The sequence below is a fragment of the Sus scrofa genome, chromosome 9 (genome assembly GCF_054392235.1).
Source record: "Sus scrofa isolate SSC_HxYL_T2T_F1_AM1 chromosome 9, Sscrofa_HxYL_maternal_Yorkshire_Landrace_v2.0, whole genome shotgun sequence".
NCBI lineage: Eukaryota > Metazoa > Chordata > Mammalia > Artiodactyla > Suidae > Sus > Sus scrofa.
Genome location: NC_139391.1, coordinates 37,099,622 through 37,119,373, shown reverse-complemented (window position 1 = coordinate 37,119,373; position 19,752 = coordinate 37,099,622). Strand labels below are relative to the sequence as shown.

At 40.9% G+C, this 19,752-nt stretch overlaps 1 protein-coding gene across 2 annotated transcripts in view; it reads left to right on the top strand.

Annotated features, from left to right (window-relative positions):
* Window positions 1–18,001: 18,001 nt before the first annotated feature.
* The window catches only part of EXPH5 (exophilin 5), an 86,656-nt gene continuing 84,905 nt past the window's right edge, over window positions 18,002–19,752 (top strand). The window contains exon 1 of one of the 2 annotated variants that reach the window (XM_084974207.1): window positions 18,002–18,352. In XM_084974207.1, coding sequence (XP_084830333.1) covers window positions 18,036–18,352 — 317 coding nt within the window. In that variant the 5' untranslated portion in view covers window positions 18,002–18,035. 2 annotated transcript variants of the gene reach the window in all.

Here is a 19,752-nt window from a genome sequence, read left to right as displayed (position 1 = left end):
GCTGGAGCTCAATAAATGTTTGTTCCTTCTATTAAACTGCAAAATAATAAGCTCTAGTAAAAACAGAGTTATATTTTGCTTCCACGAATTCAAAAGTCATTAATAAATCTATGGGGTTCATGCATCACATTGTAAAAGAAGAAAGATATAAAAAGAAGTAAGTGTTCTAGTTCTAAAAGTAAGTATAAGTGAAAATAAACAAGTCTGTGATTTTTCAGAAGAGAAGAAATACAATGCAGCAGGGAAGAAGAATGGGTTTTGGAACTAGAGACAATTAGGGTTGTATTCCAGTTCTGCCACTTATTAGCTATGAGACCTTAAGCAAGATGCTTAATGTGGAGTTCCCGTTGTGGCGCAGTGGTTAACGAATCCGACTAGGAACCATGAGGTTGCAGGTTCGGTCCCTGCCCTTGCTCAGTGGGTTAACAATCTGGCGTTGCCGTGAGCTGTGGTGTAGGCTGCAGACGTGGCTCGGATCCCGAGTTGCTGTGGCTCTGGCGTAGGCTGGTGGCTACAGCTCCGATTCGACCCCTAGCCTGGGAACCTCCATATGCCGCAGGAGCGGCCCAAATAGCAAAAAAAAAAAAAAAAAAAAAAAAGATGCTTAATGTCTTTAAGGTTCTTTTTCTTTACTGACAGGAGAAGATAAGAGCATATTTCATTACATCATTCTGTATATTGTAAGGCTCATCATTCCTTCATGTACAACGAAGGAAACAGAGCCAATTACACACAATGCTTTCTTATAAGTAGAATTTTTTTCACACTTTGATTCTTTAAGTTAGACAGTTTTAATCATATACCATTCTAATGCACAGATAAAAAGAAAAAAATTAGCAAAATTACTTAATATATTCCTCAGATTTTACCTTTCTGAACCACTTTTGACTCATTGACATAGAAACAATCCTACATGTCCATTGAAAAATGAACAGATAAAGAAGATGTGCCATATATCTATATAGATATATATATACAATGGAATACTACTTAGCCATAAAAAAGAATGAAATAATGCCATTTGCAACAACATGGATAGACCGAAAGGTTATCATAGCGGGTAAAGTAAGTCAGAAAGACAAATACCATATGATATCAATTATATGTGGAACCTAAAATATGGCATAAATGAACTTATCTACAAAACAGAAACAGACTCTCAGACATAAAAAACAGACTCGTGGTCACCAAGGAGGAGGGGTGGTGGGGAAGGATAGATTGGGAGTTTGGGACTAGCAGATGTAAACTATTATATATAGACTGGATAAACAAGATCCTACTGTATAGCACAAGGGGAACTATATTCAATATTCTGTGATTAAACCATAATGAAAAATATGAAAAAAGAGTGCATATATAATGTATAACTGAATAACTTTGCTGTACAGCAGAAATTAACACATTATAAATCAACTATACTTCGATAACAAATTTTTTAAAAATGTCTCCAGCCATTACCAACATCCCCTGGGAAGGAAAATCACCCCTAGTTAAGAACCACTTACAGAAGATAGCATTAACAAATCAAAGTTCATGGTCTGTTGTGGATACCAAATGCCCAAAAGGAGTCTGAGTGTGGAAGACGAGTTCAAGCAGGAATAGTTTTCAGGAACATAGCACACAAGTGTCAGTCTTCAGCCCTGGGCTCACTTCTTATTCTTTCCTTCTTCTTTTTCTCTCTGGCATTGAGGATGAAACTTTTGTTTGTTTGTTTTTGTCTTTTTAGGGCCACACCTGTGGCACATGGAGGTTCCCAGGCTAGGGTCCCATCAGAGACACAGCTACTGGCCCACACCAGAGCCACAGCAACGCCAGATCTGAGCCGCGTCCACCACCTACGCCACAGTTCACGGCAACGCCGGATCTCCAACCAATCGACTGAGGCCAGGGATCAAACCCGCAACCCCAAGGCCCCTAGTCTGATTCGCCTCTGTTGCGCCATGATGGGAACTCCGAGGATGAAACTTTGGCTTCCAGAGAGCAGCCCTCCAAAACAAACATCTCTGCAATCTCTGCAAAGCTCTTTCCTATACCATCAAAGGCATGTATCAGCCAGTTCTCCTAGCTGCTGGGAAGAACTGCAAGAAAGCATAAAGGGTCTCTTCCTTCTGTACTCAGTAAGTGTGCATTCATCAGTGTGGAAAGGGACAATTAAGAAGAGCTGAGTTTAGGAGTTCCCATGTGGCGCAGTGAAAACAAATCCAAATAGTATTCATGAGGATGCAGGTTCGATCCCTGGCCTCGCCGCTCGGTGGGTCAGGGATCCAGCATTGCCAGGAGCTGTGGTGTAAGTTGCAGACACGGCTTGGAGCCCAAGTGGCTGTGGCTGTGGTGTGGGCCAGCAGCTGTAGCTCCGATTCCATCCCTAGCCTGGGAACGTCCATATGTCTCAGGTGTAACTTAAAAAAAAAAGGAGTTGTGTTTAATAATGGTGTATTTGAAACTTTCTCTATTTCCAGAATATCATTAACTTATCCTGAATGTCCATTTTGAGAATTCAGTAATCACAAAAGCATCTTTCTTTTGCACTGCGGTGTTGTGAGGTGACGAGAAGAAACTTCGAAATCTTTAGGAAAGTAAAATTTGAACAATCACAAATTTGAGGGTGGTTACGAAACTTAGTGGGCGTAAGTTTTACTTTACGGTGTTATTAAAAATGAAAAATTCCTTATATACATCCAATGAAATATTATTTAGCCTTAAGAAAGAAGGAAATTCTGACAATGCTACGACATGGATAAAATTTGAGGATATTATGCTGAGTGATATCAGCTAGTCACAAAAAGACAAATACTGTATGATTTCACATACATGAGGTACCCAGAGCAGTCAAATTCATAGAGACAGAAAATGAAATGATCGTTGTCAGGGCTGGATTAAGGGGAAACAGGAAGTTATTATTTAATGAGTGTAGTGTTTCAGTTTTGCAAGTTGGAAAGAGTTCTACAAATGGATGGTGATGATAGTTGCACAACTGTGTGAATATACTTAAGGCAACTGAACTATACACTTAAAAATGGTTATAATGGGAAGCTCCTGTCGTGGTCAATGGAAACGAATCTGACTAGTATCCATGGGGATGCAGGTTCAATCCCTGGCCTTGGTTAGTGGGTTAAGGATCTGGCGTTGCTGTGTAGGCAAGTATTTTTAGTGCAGCACTAAAAACACAAAAAAAAAAAAAAGGTTATAATGATACATTTTATGTTATGTGTATTTTGCAATTTAAAAATAAATTTAATATACTAAATAAAAAATTCAGATTTCTGGTAACCACCAGTGATTCTAATTCAAAAGGTCTTATTAGGCTTATAAATTTGTATTTTCAACAAGCAATCCAGCTGATCCTAGTTCTTTGAGAAATACTAGTTTATAAAGCAGATAAATAGAAGGCTGTACTGAGCCCAGTTAGAGATGTATGATTTGCCAGAAATATCAGAATACAACTTTCTTCAACAATATTTAAAAATTGGTCATGTGGGGAAATCTCTGGAAAACAATAGGACAGAGTCCTAAGGCTACAAAAATGACCCAAAGTTTGATCTAAGAGAAGGCAGTTGGTAGACACATGGGACCTATTTGCTGTAACTGTGGGTGGAGGTATGAAAGATTAGTGAAGAGGAGGGATTCCTCACATATATAAATCACCACTTAGGAAAGTGGGTAATTGCTTGGCATTTAGGTAATTACGCATGCAAATTCTAAGAGTGTATATATAGGAGCCAAGTAAAAGAAAGACAATTGTTAGCACATTCAAGAGCCACCATGCCAGTCTCACCATCATTTCCAGCTGCCCAGATGTAAGTACCAGCAATGATATGATTTTACAATTATTTGATGCTCTGATAGTCACATGTGGAAGCAAGACTGTTTTATTCAGAGTGTATTTTGAATGAAGAAAAATTATGATGGAGGCATTTCCAGCTTCTGTTCATTCTCAGATTCATAGTTTAAAGTGTCTCAGAAGTGCCTCTATTTTTAGAGCTTCTAATCACTCTTTTCTCTTGAGGTCCAGTATGATGACTCTTAAATGGCCACAATGAAAAGCCATCATTTAAGATCTTTGAAGTCTGGGAGGATAAATGGAAATGCTCTCAATCATTTATTAATTTTAAAAATAAGCGATATGAAATAATTGAACCTGGAGCAGAAAGTATGCATTTAAAAAAATAAAAATATTTAAGATAAGATTCCTGCTTCACAGAATTTACCATCTGCCTAGGGGAGAAAGGTAGATAAACAAAAAGTGTAGTAAAGAATTAATTCCAGGTGCTGTGGTAAAGGCCTGTATGGGTAGAGTGAGGCTTGAAGGAGGCTGTCATCAGGCAGGGATGAATCACTCGAGGAGGTTCAGGAAAGTCTTCATAGGCAAAGTGAGTCTCCAGCTGAGTCTCTAGAATGAAACTCTGTCTTTCAAAGATTTAAAATCAAGATGTTTACAATTTCTTTGAGAGTCCGAATTTCAAATGTATGAAAAAAATTGTGAATAATTTGGTATTAAATTGTGTGGGCCTGATTAACAGATTGAAAAGGTTTTGGAGAAGTAGGGCAGGTAGGTTGGAGTAGGTCCAAAGGGAAGGTATCAAGGAAGTCAAGTTGAGCCCAGCCTTAGGATGAGCAGGATCTATGTAAGTACAGAGGAGGAGATGGGGGCGGGGGCGGGGCACAAGGCAGGGAAAGAGTGTGAGCAAAGACTTGAACATGAGGAAACCAGCTGATTGGGGGTAGGTTCAGAGGGATAACAGGGTCAGATCAAGGTGGGGTTTCAGAAGTAGGCAGTTTGGAGATTGATGGAGGAGGTGCTGTCCTTCTTGATCCAAGAAGTCATATGCTAAAAGCAATACTTCAAGAAAAACAAGTCTAGTTTCCATTTCAAAAATGGACTCAAAAGAGCTTAGAGTGGAGGCTGGGAGGCCAGCTCAGAGCTGTTGCAATCCTCCCAGATGGAGGAGTTGTGGGCCTGGGAAGGGGCAGCGGCAACAAACTGGGTGGGAAGGGACTGTGTCAGATGGTGAATTACTACATTTGTACTTCTCTTCATAATTTTCAGAATGATTCATCATCATATATGTCATATCTATGTCCAGCAATGTTACTCTGATCCACCGGAGAAGCTGAGTAGCTTTTCAAAGGACACAGAGTTAGCAACGAGCAGAGCAGGTCCCAGAATTCAGGATCTCTGAATCCAAATCACTCTAATACAGGGTTTCTCAGTCTCATCATTATTGACATTTTGGACCAAATAATTCTTTGTTGTGGGGCGCTGTCCTTATGTTGTAGGATTTTAGCAATATCTCTGACCCCTACAGTAGATGCCAGCAGCACACCTCTCCTCAGTCATGACAATAAAAAATGTTTCCAGACTTTGCCAAATGTTCCTGGGGGCAGCAAAATGGTTGCGAACCACTTCTCTAATATATCAAACAGTTTAAATTTTTTTTGGTCTTTTTTATAATTATTTTTAGGGCGCCACACGTGGAAGTTCCCAGGCTGGAGGTTGAATTGCAGCTGTAGCCGCCAGCCTACACCACAGCCACAGCAACACTAGGTCCGAGCCAGGTCTGCAACCCATACCACAAACTCACTCTGGATAGTTTAATTTTTATAAGAATAACATCTCTTCTTGTGCTCTAAGGATGCAGATACTTCCCATTACTTTCTCTTGTAAATGTCAGGCTAGGGCTACTCAGACCCGAACAGCAGGGTCACTGCTTTCATGATCAATTCATTTCAGAAAGGATGGCTAAAATTCTTTAGCCGTGACAGTTTCTCTACCTTGAAGCAGTCTTTCAAGCTGTCTCACCATGACATCTGGAACTTTGGGGATGATTACCTTGATATTCTTGCCCTAGTAGTTTTTTTATACTACTTGAGACCCCATCTTACTTCCTGTTATCTTGCTCTTGGGGAATGGCCTTCTTGTTCACTGACTCCTTCTTTGTTCTCAATCCCTTCCAAGTCAGTCCCATTCAACTCAGCATCGTGTGACAGCCTTACCTCTCTAACTTATGTACTCTATGACCTCTGAAACCCTTACTAACTTTACCAAAGGTCCTATCTAGTTACAGACCTTGAATGTCCCTTCCCATAACCCAAAACTGATTTTGTCCACATGACTCAGATTTTCTCTTTGACAGGTGGTGGTTCCTTCTTGTATTGTCTTCTTCTCTTTGTCCTTGGGGTCTCAGGACCCTCAGGTATCGGCATTCATCTTGGTCCCACATTCACTTCCAGACCACTGTTCTGACTGCCTCTCTTCAGTATCCTCTTCTTTCAAAGTCCTCTTCCAGACACTCACACTGCCTTCCCTTCTCATCATCTACAGACCAGGACACTTGCTTATAGAAAAAGGATGATGCCAGACCGCCTCAGTAGAAAGAAATCTTCTGAGTTCTAGTTTGTAATAATAACATAATTTGATAAATACAGAAAACACCAAAAGGTTGGGTAGAGTAATGATGGAAGGATGAATTGAAAGGAAGACAGATTCTGTTTAATCAGAAAAAAAAAATAATTCAGCCCTTCCCCCAACTAAATGCATTAAAAATAACTGCCTACCCCCCCAAATTAGTCTAAAACAGATCAACTACCATCAAAATATCTTCTTTTCTGTCCTAAAGTACTAGGTACGTCTCAAATGTATACTTAATTTATAGCCTTGTTATATTTCCCCAACATCATTCCAGAATCCCAGCCATCTTTTCCCTTAAATCTCTGAAATGAGTGCTTGCCCCTTCTAGGAGAGCCTTTCTTTCCTCCAAAGAAAGGAAGTCTTGCTCCTTATGGTTATTAGATGTTATTAGGAATGGCTCTCTCCACCCACAGGTGGAGATCACATTTGTTCCAGCATTCACAGTCAAGTGCAGAAACAGGCTATAAATCATAACAGAGCAGCTGTGCCTTGTAAATGTTTACAAGTCCTTTGACTTAGTGCTGTCCTGTTGGACTAAACTTGAGCTTCGCATTTTGAGAAGACTGAGTTAATAATGATATGCTTGAAACACTGAGTTTATATTCGGACCATTCCCAAGACAACTGAGGTAAAGATGAAGAGGTTTACAATTTTATCAACATGGGCAATTAATATTTTTTTATTGAGTTGAAATTCATATAACATGAAATCAACCATTTTAAAGTGAACAGTTCAGTGGCTATTAGTACATACCATGTTGTACAAATACCACCTTTGTCTAGTTCATTTTCAGTACTCCAAAGGGAACCACACTCATTGAAATACAATTTTTAAACCAACCTGGGAAAATATGATTTGTACGGTATCTGCAGTAGGCATTGGGTTTCCATTTTCTTTCGCATTCTAATAGTACCCTGTAACCCACTTTATAACATAGGACAGTTAGTGAAGTGGGAGTCCAAGGACAACAGTGAGTAACAAAAGAAACCGCAAACAGCCTAGGTGACTGTCTCTCTGGTAACACAGATCTATACAGAATACTCTTCCAAAAGGGAGGGGTAGGATGTTGAGGCAAATAACTGCTTAAAGGGACCACGGTAGGAATTTTGAGGAAATTAAACTAAAAAGAGAAACTGGAATTAATATGTAAAAAACAGTGTCTGGTACATGGCAGGGGCTCAATAAACATTTGTTGAATGAATATGTGAACAAATGAATGAAATAACCCAGAATGAACGGATGGAGGGATGCACTGGAAATGGATACAAGATGCAAAAACTACTGCTTCAAGTGAGCAATTTGATGAGAAGCACGTTAAATGGTTACTGTATTATTGCAGTTGGACCAGCCTTAAAAATAAATAGGAAAGCAATATAAAGAAATCTATCATTTTGTACTCAAATATTTACACGTCAGGAAAAAAAGACCAAAGTTTCCATGGCTTTTGCTGTTGTCATATTTTAAAATTTTAAATTATGGGAACACTCTACAACTAGAGAAAAGAGCTTTGAGGGAAAACATTGATTGAATTCCAGTAAAGTTTTTTTAAAAAAGAGCTCAGAAATAGAAGGGCATCTATTATTATATAAATTATTGTTTATAAGCTTGGATTGTTCCTCATGTGGTCATAATTCACACGACCATTTCTTAGTCAATCTTGGGGATGCAATTCCTAGTTTATATTTCTTTAAGTCATTTTCTCTCCTGTGATTATTAGTTGAAGTATGCTGTTAATTTTTTTAAATTGTTGTCAGGTAAACACCTTGACTAGAAGAACCTCTAATATGATGCATACCGTCATGTGATTATTGGTTAACACTGACTTAGTTAAAGCACTGGCGTATTTTCATCTACACAATAATCAGCTTAATAGGATTTCACAGACCAAGAAGTCACTCCATTCCAAGAGAGTATTCATTTCACTCAATTACACTCAAGTTAGATGATCTGATTCAGGGACAACAAGCATATATAGCATATTTTTACCTTAAGCAGGAATACTCTATGAACTGCAGGAAGCCCCTCTCCTGCAGATGATTTTTTTCCCATCCACAGGCTTAGCTGGAGGATTTAGCATGCTTCTTAAAGCACATCACCAACTTTCTGTGTTCTTTCAACTGTGCATACTTAGAAGCTTATGTATCATTATCCTGTTTGAAGGCACTTGTTAACATTGTACTTGTCATCCAACTTGTCACCTGCCAATTGTCTCAGCCTGTTCGGGCTGCTATAACAAAATACTACAGACTGGGGGTATTATGAACAGTTCGAGAAGCTGGGAATCCAAGATCAGGGTGTCAGCACATTCAGTGTCTGATGAAAACCACTTCTTGGTTCATAGAGTGCTGTCTTCTTTCTGTCCCCATAGGTGGGAGGGCCTGGGGAGCTCTCTGGGGGCTCTCTCTCTCCCTGAGCACTAATTTCACTGGAGCATGAGGGCTCTACCCTGACAATTTCATCACCTCCTAATACCATTACGTTGGGGATTAGGTGTGTGTGTGTGTGTGTGTGTGTGTGTGTGTGTGTGTGTGTGTGTGTGTGTGTGTGTGTGTGTGTGTGTCTGTAGAGGGAGAGAGAGAGAGCGTCTTAAGGGCCATGCCTGTGGCATATGGAGGTTTCCAGGTTAGGGGTTGAATCAGAGCTATAGCCACCGGCCTATTCCACAGCCACAGTAATACCAGATCTGAGCTGTGTCTGTGACCTACACCATAGCTCACGGCACCTGATCCTTAACTCACTGAGCGAGGCCAGGGATCAAACCTTCGTCTTCATGAATACTAGTGAAATCATGAAACAATCATGAAATCGTGAACATATGAAACCAAGTCAGATTGATTTCCGCTGAGCCATGACAGGAACTCCAGGTTTCAACTTATAAATTTTGAGGGGACATAAACCTTGAGTTTTTAGCAACAATAATCCTCTAACTATGTGAAACTACAAATATAACCAGGGAAAACCATCGGTTGCCTCAGCAAAGGTGATGGCTCAAATCCTGAAATTTATGTGGTGTAGGTACTATTTGAAGCATGTCCCAAAAATTAGAGCAAATGACTAGTAAAGGCAAAGAAGGACCAAAAAGTACTTAAATACATCCAAATTAGGTTAAACAGGTTAAGGAGGTTAAGTTGGAGAGGACTAGATTAGTTAGATTTGCTTAAAGTCTTCCAACCAGACACGAGTTTGGTTCTGGTAATGAATTTAGAAACAAGGTATGAAATGATCAAATTCTGTTGGATGGAAATTTGCCTGCTTAAATCACAATACAAATATTGAAGAACTGTAGTCTTGGTACTGTGCTAATTACACTAAACAGATAACAATTTTGTCTAGTTTAAAACCCAGGATTTTGAACCAAAGAAAAGAAAAAATCCAAATATATTAATAAACTTTATTTCAAATATACAGAGGAAAAAACCTTCCAGTTTAGTCCGAGCTATCATTTGATTTGATGTGTGTATTAACCATCATGCTTCAGTTAATTAGAAGTTGCAAATAGACTGTTGTGGGCCTGGTGATAGGGAAAAGAAGATGGATTCTCAGTCTTGCTCAGCTCATTCTGAGTGGACATTTCCCAGCCTGGAAGGAGCTGAGCTCAGTCTTCTGGATTAGAATTTTTCCTTTACTCTTTCCATCCCACTTTTCCCACCTCTCCATGCACTAAAGCAGGTGATGAATAGAAGAGTCTTCTCTCTCTCTCTCTCTTTTTTTTTACAGCCCTCATACTTGCCCCCCGCCCCCCGTTTTTTGCTTTTTAGGGCCGCACCAGTGACATATGGCAGTTCCAGGGTAGGGGCCAAATTGGAGCTACAGCTGCCGGCCTACACCACAGCCATAGCAACTCCCGATCCAAGCCACATCTGAGATCTACACCACAACTCAAGGCAATGCTGGATCCCTGACCCACTGAGTAAGGCCAGGGATCGAACCCGCATCCTCATGGATACTAGTCGGATTCATTTCTGCTGCACCATGATGGGAACTCTCCCTCGTACTTTCCAAGTTACCCAGATAGCAATCTCCTGGTCTCAAAGAGTAAAATCAAGTTTGATGGATTAATACTGTGGAAGCAAACAAATATAAGCTTTTGATTTTGAAGAAGTAAGTTACTGAGAACTTTCAAAAATTCTACTGAAAGTTGGGATAGCATTATTTCCCCCTGGGTTGGCCCATCCCACCATCACTGTGGGTACTCTCACTTACGCGGCTTTTTTTAACTGATGAAACCATTCTCCAAGAACAAACAAAAAAGATATATTTTTCAGGTGTCTCTTGATGCACAAGGGTTGTTATTGAAAGGGCACTGTCTTCTAAAAGGAAAAGCAAACACAGTGCATGTAGGCAGAATCATTATAAAGAAACATTGTTAGTTTTATTTTTGTAAAACATGTTTAAAGTTCTGAAAAAACCTTCAAAATAATTTTTTGACTACGCCTAGAGTATACAGAAGTTCCTGGACCAGGGATTGAACCCATGCCACAGCTGTGACCCAAGCCACAGCAGTAACAATGCTGGACCCTTAACCCACTGAGCCACCAGGGAATTCCTTAAAATCATTTTTTTGATTCTGCTAGATTGTGAAGTCATCTTCCACGGAGGTGTTTCAGGAACACATTAAATGCCTTCATCGAAATATACATACTGTGATTACCACCAAATTATGACTATGAATATGTATATGTATATATGGCTATACAGAATTTCTACACAATTTGTGATTATATCAAACTATATGCACACACATACGCATGTGGGCAAGAACTTTAAGATAATATTCAAATTTGGAAAAATAATCCTTGAATTAGGATGATAGGATTATGAGTCTTTTTTTTTTTCCTATTTTACTATTTTGATGACATGCTATATTTTCAATTTAAAAGAATTTTAACCCTCCTGTCACAAATATTTTGAGGTGAGTTCTGTCCACCAGCTTGGAGACAGAAAGAGAAGAGATGGCATCCAAAAATCCCTTCTTATCCTAGGAGCCAGCATGCACAAGGAGGGAGCAAAGCAGAATCCAACGGGCCACCTGGCTGGGGAGGACAGTCTGTGTGTCCCTCTCACTCTTTCTGTTTCATACATTATTTCATTAGAGCTTACCATATGCTAAATATGTCACATACATTTTTGCATTTAATTCCATAATCTTGTGATGTGGGTACTGTTATTACTCTCATTGCACAGAGATCATTGGTCTCATTTCAGGGATTAGTAATTTCCACTATTATTACTCTCATTTCCACCCAAGGCCCCACATCTGGTGGATGGTATAGCCAGAACTTAAACCAAGGGGTCCTAACTCCTACCCTATGCCCTGAGAATAAGATTTAAATGCCTTTGCTCTGGCCTAACTTTCTTATGTTATCAGGCCCATGTCTGTCTTACCCACCTTCTTTTATGGCCCCTTTCTCTGCTCCCTTCTTCCCCCTCATATTTACTGTGGTCCAGAGACATCAGCCCAGATGATATCAATCTCTCTCCTGCCTCAGCATCTTTGCACTTGTCTCTGGCTGGAAAGCCCTTCTCCTGGCTCCTCCCCAAGGCTGGATTCTTGTCACCCCTCAAGTCTCCATTATGTGGAGATCTGTCCCCTCCTCCCCAAAGTTGCCCTCCATCACATCATCCTGTTAAGTTCCTCACAGCACTTAGCACAGTTGGCAAATCTTTCATTTATTTACATACGTGTGGTCTGTCTCTTTCCTCAGGAGTGCAAACTCCACGAGGACAGAGACTTTGTCTTTGCACCTCTGTGTGTCCAGCACCTGGCACAGCAGGTTGAGTAAATACTAAGTGAGCTTAACCACAACCACATTACCTGGGGCTAATAATTCATTAGGGAATCCAATGGATTATTTCTTGCATGAAGATGACATAGGTTCACAAGATTTTGTAAATAGCTAATGTCTATTTTTTACCCATATTTATTCAAATTGAAGCCACCGTGAGGATATCTATACATCCGTTTTCTCAATTTTTCATAGGTCTGGTTTCTGAGACTTCAGATTTCAGCTCAAATGGCACCTCACCTGAGCCTTCCCTGATCCTTCTCATTGGAGCCATGACACCTGTCCACCCCATCCACACTACTATTTTGGATCCCTTTTACACTCTAAATTTATGTTAATTTATTTCTCATTTTTCTCCTCTGCACATTAGAATGTAATGTTCTTGAGGGCAGGCACATCACTGGACCACCCATGAATATTTGTTGAATGAATCAGTACAGTAGCCACTGATACGTATTCTAGTTTCACTTCTAAAAGTTTTAAGATGAATTTTCCTAGGATTCTTTCTATAGGACATTTTCTTTTCAGATTGTCGCACTTATTACTTTTTCTTTCTTTATTACATCAGCTAGAATTACCAGAACAATATTATATAATATAGGTAATAGCAGGCATCTTTGATTTGCTTTTGCTTAGTTGACTCATCATTAATTATGACATTAGTATTGTCTGGGACAGGCATTCCTTACAGCAAGAAAACAGGCCTCTAATCCTAAAACTGAGAGTTTAAAATTTAGTTTGAATAATTTGGTTTATTCCTAGCAAAAAAGCAATCTTGAATAGTTCTAGCAAAAAGCAAACTTGAATTTTATCAAAGAACTTTTGATCCTGTGGTATTCTTCCTTTGAACTCCTGATGAGGTAAACTATGTTAATATTGATATCCTTGTGTTTCTGGGATAAACTATACTTAGTCATTTAATATATTGCTACCTATGATTTACCAGCATTTTTCTTAGGCTTTTTTCCCACCTCTATGGTCACAAGGGAAATTGTCCAGGGTCTTTTTGGTTTGTTTGTTTAATGACCTACCTGTTTCAGGTGTTGCTAGTAGGATCACAACAGTCATATGCCCCGGGAAATGTTTTACCTCTTTTGAGTTTAGGAGCAGAGTGTTTGGTGTTTGTAAAAGGCTTAGGGTCCACCACTTCCCTCCTTCATCCTTCAAGTGAAATGGGAACACAGAAAGGTTGTTTCACGAGGGATGTGGGGTAAAGCTGAATATTTAGGAGTAGGATGAACAATAACTGTGTGCATTGCTTAGTTCCCTGAATTGGCAGGTTTGTTAGGTTTTGTCAGGTAGATTTTGAGACCTAGATCTCACACATACCAACTTCTGACATAAAGAACAAGAGGCTCTGATCCCCTTGCCTTATAAGACACTTTGGATTTTAGACCCATTCTTCTCTGTCACAGCAGGGCTCAATGACTTCTTTAAACATTCCAGAAGTCTCTATGACCCATGAATGATGTTTCTGTTACTCAAAGAGCCACGATACCTCATTACCCCAGAGGACTCTGTGCGGCCTCATAAAGAGACATTGCAGAAGACTACTTAATCTAATGCTACCTATTAGATATAAATGGAAAGGGGGAATACATTAAAATGTAAATAAAATATTTAAAATAGTAGTTGGATTATAGATAATAACTGTTTTTCTCTTTTCCGTAGTCTAACATTTTTACATAATGAACATTATTTGAGGGAAGAGCCATCCCCTCACTTTTGAATGAAGGGACTTCCATGACAGAAGGAACTTCCCAGCCTCTTTATCTGACCCTTCTTGCTCCTTCTCAGGGAGATGGTGGCATAGGTCATCTGATTAGATGGGGGAAATTCCTTGATCCATGGTTTTTGACTGCATGGGTCTAATCCATTAAAAAGCTTGAAGCACGTGGTAAGCAATCTACCTACCATCTTTCTAGAACCAATTATATCTGGTCCCCAGACCCAAGTCTCCCTCTGGTGCTCTGCCCTAAGGACTAGACTTGGAAGGGGTGGTATAATGAGCCCAGATGGCTGCAGAGCTAAACAACACTCTTCCATTAACTTACAGGTAATAAAGCTGAGATTTTGACCTCCATCTGTTTTACTCCTATGCTTTATTTTTTCAATTTTCCCCAAAACCCCAATAAAATAGTACTTTTGTAGTCAGAGAAAATGTTGCTTTTAAAATTGTAGGCTGCTCTGTGCTTGAAGATTATTAATAGGTGTCATTTATTGAGTCAGCCTTGTTAGCTCCTTTATGGACATCATCTCAGTGAATTTTTAAATAATCTTGTAAGTTTGGTTCTATTATTATCCTTGTTCTTATATAAAAACAAAAACAAACAAAAAACTATGTCCAGTTTAAGCCACTGTTCTAATCTTTACTCCATAATTGTGGATTCAGGATGAACCAAAAAGGGAGTTTCCCATTTATAGTGGCAAAGCTATTCACTGAACAATCAGAATAGTGAAAACTGAAACGAACAACTGTGTTAAATCCCTGTGCAAACTCCTTTCTCAGAGTTTTCTATCTCTTGTTTACTAATAAAAGTCATCTTACATTTCACCCAACTTGTATTTGCTTAACTGAAAGCTCTCACCCACTCACCCCACAGCCTGCTGTTGAAACTTCTGTGAAAAATTCATCTCCAATCTAAAGTGATGATTTTCAATGGCTTACTGGGGGCATAAGTGACTTTAGGTGAGAAAAAGTCAGCCACTCAAGCAAATATGTGGTCAGCATTTCTCTTGGCTGGATGAACGGAGGGAAGAAAAAAATAATTAAGTCTTGTGCTGGGAATTTGGCCAACAAGCATGGGGAAGACAGGACACTATGGGAGATTTTGAAAGATCCTTGCTATATGCCCAACAGTTACTACTACAAACCAAACTGATGAATCCTCTCTCTAGCTGGTCATCAGGTTTATCAGATGCTGAGGATGAAAATGGCTGCTTGGACCTGGCTATATGAGCCCATAAAACAACCCTTTAAATTCTTTCTACTTTAAAAGCATAAGTTTATAGCCCCACAGAAACTATCTGTATGGTTTCTAAGGCAACCCCAGTGCCTTATAAATTTCTCAATATAGGATTTCACTGGTGGCACAGTGGGTTAAGGATCTGGCTTGTCACTGCTGGGGCTCAGGCTGCAGCTGTGGTGTGGGTTCAATCCCTGGCTCAGGAACTTCCACATGCCATGGGCATGGCCAAATAAAATAAAAATACCTAGTCTTTCTGTGAGTTTGGATAAAGTACTTTTTAAATTCTCAACATTAAAGCTTGATATAAAAATTTCTCAATCATATGCCTTTGTGCCACAACGCAGGGCTAAAGCGTGCCTGGGTACTAAAGTCCAAGGCAGTCATTCAAGCCTTTGAACCCAGCCTCCACTCTGTCTACCCTTTGCTCTGGCCATCTTACCTAGTCTCAGGATTTGGGCCGTCATCTTTAATGAGATAACTTCCAGATTTACCTCTCTATCTCTGTTCCAAGAATTTCCAGCCCCACGTTTTTCACTTTTGCTGAGTATCTCCTTCCACTTTCTTCTGCATCAGTATTCCAACAGAGGGGTGTCCTCGCCACCGTCCTCACTCTGCTCCTTATCTACTGCTGCCAGGCTCACCGTCCCAACATTCCACTTTATCACTGTCATCCTCAAAACCTGTATTGATTCCTCATTGCTTACACAGTGGAGTGTGGCCATTTCACCACGGCATTCATAGTCAGGGTTCTGCCTTATTTACTCTTTGTCCTATACACTGCTCCATGGTTTTTCAACTTTATTATTATTATTATTATTGCCCCACCCAATGGGACTTTTAATTTTTTTTCTCCTTAATTGTCCTTCTCATGAAATCTTAATGCCATAGATATACTGTATATCTCTTCATGTGCTGTGTGTATGTCTGTACTGTACATTCAAAAAGTAAGTTGTTTACCCTCCAAGAACCAATGTTTGTTCCACAAGGGACAATATTGCCCCTGTTTACAATGCATACTCCAGCCAAAACACGTCAGCTATCAATCCCTGAATATCCCCCTGTAGTTTCCAGCCTCTAAGTTTTTACTTCCTTTGGCCATTAGTCAGACAATTTAAGGGATTGTGAGAAGATTCCTAGAGTGCACTTCTGCTATCCGGGGCACTGTTCCCCTTGCTGACAACTGACTCAAACATCTCCTCCACTGTTCTCCATGTCTTCCTATTGAAATCTGACCCTGAATATTGCAACTCAAACACCATTTCCTCTCCCTGAACCAACCAGCGGCTCCTATTATGCTCTTTTTTGTTGTGTAGTCATTTTTCTATTTGAGTTATCTCCTCCACTGTATTATAAACTAAAGACAAGGACTATCTTCTTCCGTGTACAAAGCTTTCATGGAGTAAGCACCATTATACGTCAATTCACTGCTATGCTAGGCACAAGATAAGAGCCTAGCAGTGCCCACCTTAAAAAGTTCCATAGGTACGCTGAATAAATGACAACACTAAAGAGTAGAAAAAATGGACATCATATTCAAGACATACTCCTAAACCATCATTACCACAGAGATTATTTATGAAGAATTCTGTGCAACATAGGTGAACTAAAGTGATTCCTGCTTCACAGAAATAACAAATAGACACCCATGGAAAGTTATCTGAATGGCTACCTGCCTAGACATGTCTTAAGTTACAATGATCAAAGTGAGCTGAGGATCCAAAGGTCAAAACATAAATAGCTAGTTTGCATGTTTTTGTTACAGATACAAAATCTTCATTGGGTTTATTTGTTCTGAAAAGAGATGATACATTTTGAATGTTATAAGAAGTGAATTAAAGTTATGGAGCAAGAAACTTGATCTGACCTAAGTTATTTTTGCCTGTGAAGTAAACCCAAAAGCAACAAAATGTTTTCTGAAAAAGACTTGATGATTTTTAAATGTATATATATGAATAGAGTTAGAAATTTCCATCATACCTTGGAATAATACTTTCTAGGGAAAGCTATTTCTGAGGTTTTATAGGATTACCTTTTCCTTTGGTTAGAGGATTAAATGTTTAAAAGTGGCACTTCTCTGAAAGTTTATCAAGAAGATTATCAAGGAGTTTCCCCATGGCTCAGCAGGTTAAGGATCTGGAGTTGTCACTGCTATGGCTCTGGTTACTGCTGTGGTATGGATTCAGTCCCTGGCCCAGAAATTCTGTATGCCGCAGGTGCTGGCAAAAAAATTAATTATATAGAAATTTGTTAAAAAGATTATCGAATCTTAGAGAAAACTACAAAGAGGTGCTTTTTACCACCATTGGGGGTATCTTCTCCTAATATATCCTAAATGGTTTTGTGTTTGATTTTTTTCTAAAGCCTGAGAATGACTTCTGTGGAACAATGGGTTGAGGGTATCTGAGGGATGGAAGACTGGCAAAAAATTCATTTCCAAGTATACACTAAATTCAGCCTTGGGACCAGGTCCACGCACAGCTGGCTCTGTAATGAGTTCAGCCCTTCTGGGTCCTTCTCTGGATCTTTCTAAAAGCATAACCCTTTGGCTAGTTCTAAAGCGCCTAAGGGCAATTCTACTTCCTATGAGCTTTTTATTGAAAAGGAGGATTAGTCTTGAAACTTCTTTTCACTGCTACTAGTCAAGCTAAAGTGTTGGGAGCAATAGCCAAAACATATACGCTGGAACCAACACTTAAGCCTCGGCCTCACTTAGAGGCACAATTACCTAGGATTGTTAGTTTAACAGGTTGATACGGAATGGGGGAGGGGAAGGGAGGAACGTGGAAGGACCCGCCCCTTAGGATTGGGATTGGCTCCTTTTCTCCCTTCAGCCGTTCATTTTGCATCTTGGTTGGATGGGTTGAAAGAAATATGTCACTAAGGTGTTGTCAAAATAAGCCCGGTAGGTGTGGGCTGTTCCCTAAGTTTATGATTTTAGATTTTCAAAGGGGCGGACTTATCGCTGGCTATGGGACTAAGTTCCTGAAACTGGTTTTCTATAGCTTGAAAAATGTCATTGTAACAGGAGGCGACAAGAAGCCTAAGTGTAATGCACACACAGTAGAGAAAATGACGAAAGTTCCTCGGGGGTTTGATTTCAGTTTCTTAAATGATGAAGAAGCCAGGAAGATCCTTGAGGTGCTGGAAAGAAACGAGGAGCTACAGAGGGCAGAAAAGGCCAGAATCAGGTACAGAACTAATTCCTTTTTCCTCCGGTTCTGGTCCAAGTGGGGGGCGTCCGCGCGTTCCCCAAGCGGGGCGAGCGCGGAGTGAGGCGCCCAGCTTTGGTGGCGCACCTGCCGGAGCTCGGGGACACGCAGCATCCATCTGGAGCGCAGCAGGGCAGGGGGAAACTGGTCAAGAATCTCTTGACGACGTCGGCAGGCCGGAGGGTGCTCCTTCCAGACGCCGCCGCCCGGGCAGGCTCGCCTACAAGCCCTAGTCCCGCAGCGCGGGCGCGTCTCCGCCCCAGCCGCGCAGGCGCGGCCCTTAGCGCATTTCTCTCCGAGTTTGTCCAGCGCCGCTGCCCCGGAAGCACCGGCGGCGCTTGGCCGCAGGCGGTCCAGGCTGGGTCGCGGGTCCCTCAGGCGTCTCCCTGGCCGTCGCCTGGCACGGGCCAGACGGGCCCGAGAAATGGGGCAGGGAGCGCAGTCCTGGCCTGCGCGCGCGCACGTGCTTGCAGAGGTCCCCGGGTCGTCCACTCTCGCCCGAAAACACTCTCCCTCTGCCCCGAGAGACTCCTCTCCCCACTTCACGCCCGCAGTCAGCGAGGCCCGAGAGAGGTGGAGGCTGAGTGTTTTGCAGCCCAAGGCCTGGAGCTCGAGGAACTTGCCAAATTGTGTGCAGCGAACCTGGCTGTTACTGGGACGCGTGGGGTGGCTAGAATGGTTGGGTTCTCTCGCTTGTGGAGCTGTGGGGAAGAAGTTGCTATGGAATTTAACCCTTGACCTTACTCTGCAGTGTCGTAGGTGAGGGACTGGTTACTAGGGAACGAAATCCAGAGATTAATTGCCTGAGATGTAAATTAACCAGTTTTTTGTTTTGTTTTGTTTTGCTGGGAAACTATGGGAAGAGTCCTAGAATGAATTAAAGACTTCCTCACGAATCCTGTAATAAACTCACCCAAGGCCTTCTCCAGTGGGCCGTGGAAGAAAATTTGGGGCATCATTCTCAGACCACAAATGTGGCGTTGATTGGAATTTAGAAAGCTGTCTTGTTGTGAACAACTTTTTGGTGACATAAGTCGTAGTTTCCATTTACTTCCAGGCATCCAGCTACCCACCCCCCATCCCCACCCCGCCCAGCACCCCAGGAAAAAAACCTCCAAAGATACTCTTCATACAGGGGACCGTTTGTTGGTTTTGTAGAAGCAGTTAGAATAGATAGGGCCCAAAGCCCTGTCTTTACTCTCCCAACCTAGATACAGCTCTTGTGGGAGGAAATGAATATTTGCAGTTTGAGGATGTGTATTTCCCACCATCTCATACTACCTTTAGGAAAATAGGCTCCATCATTTCTTCAAATAGTGCAAAAGTGTGCCCTGTATGTGCACATATGTCCACACCCACACACATCCAGGTGCATGTAT